The sequence below is a fragment of the Mauremys mutica genome, chromosome 1, assembly GCF_020497125.1.
Source record: "Mauremys mutica isolate MM-2020 ecotype Southern chromosome 1, ASM2049712v1, whole genome shotgun sequence".
NCBI lineage: Eukaryota > Metazoa > Chordata > Testudines > Geoemydidae > Mauremys > Mauremys mutica.
Window position 1 is genome coordinate 197,681,512 of NC_059072.1, and position 1,868 is coordinate 197,683,379.

Here is a 1,868-nt window from a genome sequence, read left to right on the forward strand (position 1 = left end):
TTTTAAAAACAAACCAGTCAGACCTTTCACCATCTCAAAATAGATATCAATTTACAGTAAAAATATTTCTAGGTAAATATAGAGCAGTGTGTCTACCCTGAAACTTTCATTCTGAAATAAGGGACATTTTTCAAACATTTTGGCCTCCCTCTCACTGCTGAGCTAATTCTTCACAGTACCCTTCATTTACAATGTATTAATTCCTTAGCTATTGTTCTTTTAAACAAGTACTTCATTATCCTCATTCAGTCTTATCCCCATGCCCAGAAAAAAATGGTTTGCTCCAATTCTTTCCAGCAATCAATCTGTATTTTATATCGCAATAGAATCATTTAAGCCCATTGTAATATTTGCCATATGAAACACAGCCCCCAAATAAACCCAAAATAACTATTGAACTATTAAAAAGAAATTAAACATTCACTTTTACATGGATGCTAAATATTTTTAAAGCAAATTGAAACTTTAAAACACCTAAAAAGATAAAGGTGTAACTTTTTTTTCTCTTGTGATAAAACTTCATAATACGTTGTCTGTGTTGCAGTATTAGCCATGATAGAGTTTATAGATTTTAACTATAGTCCATGAATTTAAGGATGGCTACTGTAGTTTAAGGCATGAAATACAAATAAAGTTTCCTCTGACCTACTTGTAGTTCAGTGTGAACGTTGAAGTCCGTTCACAAAGACTGACTTGCTGAGCTAAAAGACCAAGAAGCAACTAGACATACTGACTTTTGGAATATGAGCTTTCAGTTTTCCTTTGCATCTGATGAGTTTTGTAAGATGTATGATGTGAAGGCGCTGAGAATCTGTAGTTTCTGGTTTTCTCATTACAACGGCAGAAACAACAGAATATTGCTCCCCCAGCGATGAGACAGAATGCGGATACCCAGCCTATGTAGAGGGCCTCCCCAAGTTCTCGTTTTTGTGCTACATTGACAACTGGATTGTAGAAGTCTCTGATGATGGTATTGGCAACCCAACACACTGGGATGAACACAACAATACCAGATAGGATGAAGAGAATTCCAGCTGCCAGCAGAATGTGACCCTTGATTCGCTTGTTGTTCCCAGTGCACTGAGTGCACTTCATGCCCATAACGGCTATCATAAAAGCAAGGAATGAGAGTGCTGAAGCAGAGCACATCAGTCCTCTGGATGCCTGTAGATCAGGTGAGAGTGCCAAGAGGGAGTCGTAGACTTTGCACTGCATCCTGATGTTGGCTTGTCTGATGCAGTGCATCCATAGTCCTTCCCAAATGGTCTCAAATACTATAATGTTGTTTTCAATAAAGGCAGTTACTCTCCATTGAGGCATGCCAGTGACTGCAAAAGTCCCAGCTAAGCCAATGCCACCAACTACCAGTCCAACGATTTGCAGTACACCACTGGCCATATTTCCGTCTGAGACAAGGCAGGATAAGAAGTTCCTAAAGCAGTTTTGTTTGAAGATGAAAAAATAAGCAGCTGAAGAGACGCTCCTCCAAAATAGATCTTGTTTGTGCCAAGTACCTTTTAAATAGGCAGTCTCTGCTACTTCAAACCAGCTTAAATCTGGTGTATGCTGGCTAGTACTTAGCTGCATTTCATTGTCTTTAAAATTCCACTGACTCAAACAGGTAAACTGACCAATCAAGCGTAACAGCTTTCAAAGCCAATAAAAGGCTAGACAGGGCTGGGTTTGTCTAAACCAGCAAAAGACACTGAGGATAAATATGCTCTACTTTCCTCCTAGAAAACCCCAAAATCTCAGGTTTGACCCTCACTTATTGTATAAACGTTTTGCATGTGCTAAGGAAATAAGCCGGTCTTTGTAATGAGAGGACACACAATACTTTTATATGCATGGCTGCAGTTATGGGTGCT

General features: G+C 39.1%; 1 protein-coding gene across 1 annotated transcript; it reads right to left on the reverse strand.

Moving 5' to 3' along the window:
- Positions 1–464: 464 nt before the first annotated feature.
- Positions 465–1,398, reverse strand: LOC123362031 (claudin-8-like). Its single transcript, XM_045002304.1, has one exon. The coding sequence runs from the start codon at positions 1,396–1,398 to the stop codon at positions 721–723; it is 678 nt and encodes a 225-aa protein (XP_044858239.1). The 3' UTR covers positions 465–720.
- Between the last annotated feature and the right edge of the window lie 470 nt (positions 1,399–1,868).

Excerpts from the sequence above, each read along its gene's own strand:
- LOC123362031 (XM_045002304.1), bottom strand. The coding sequence starts at position 1,398 with ATGGCCAGTGGTGTACTGCAAATCGTTGGACTGGTAGTTGGTGGCATT.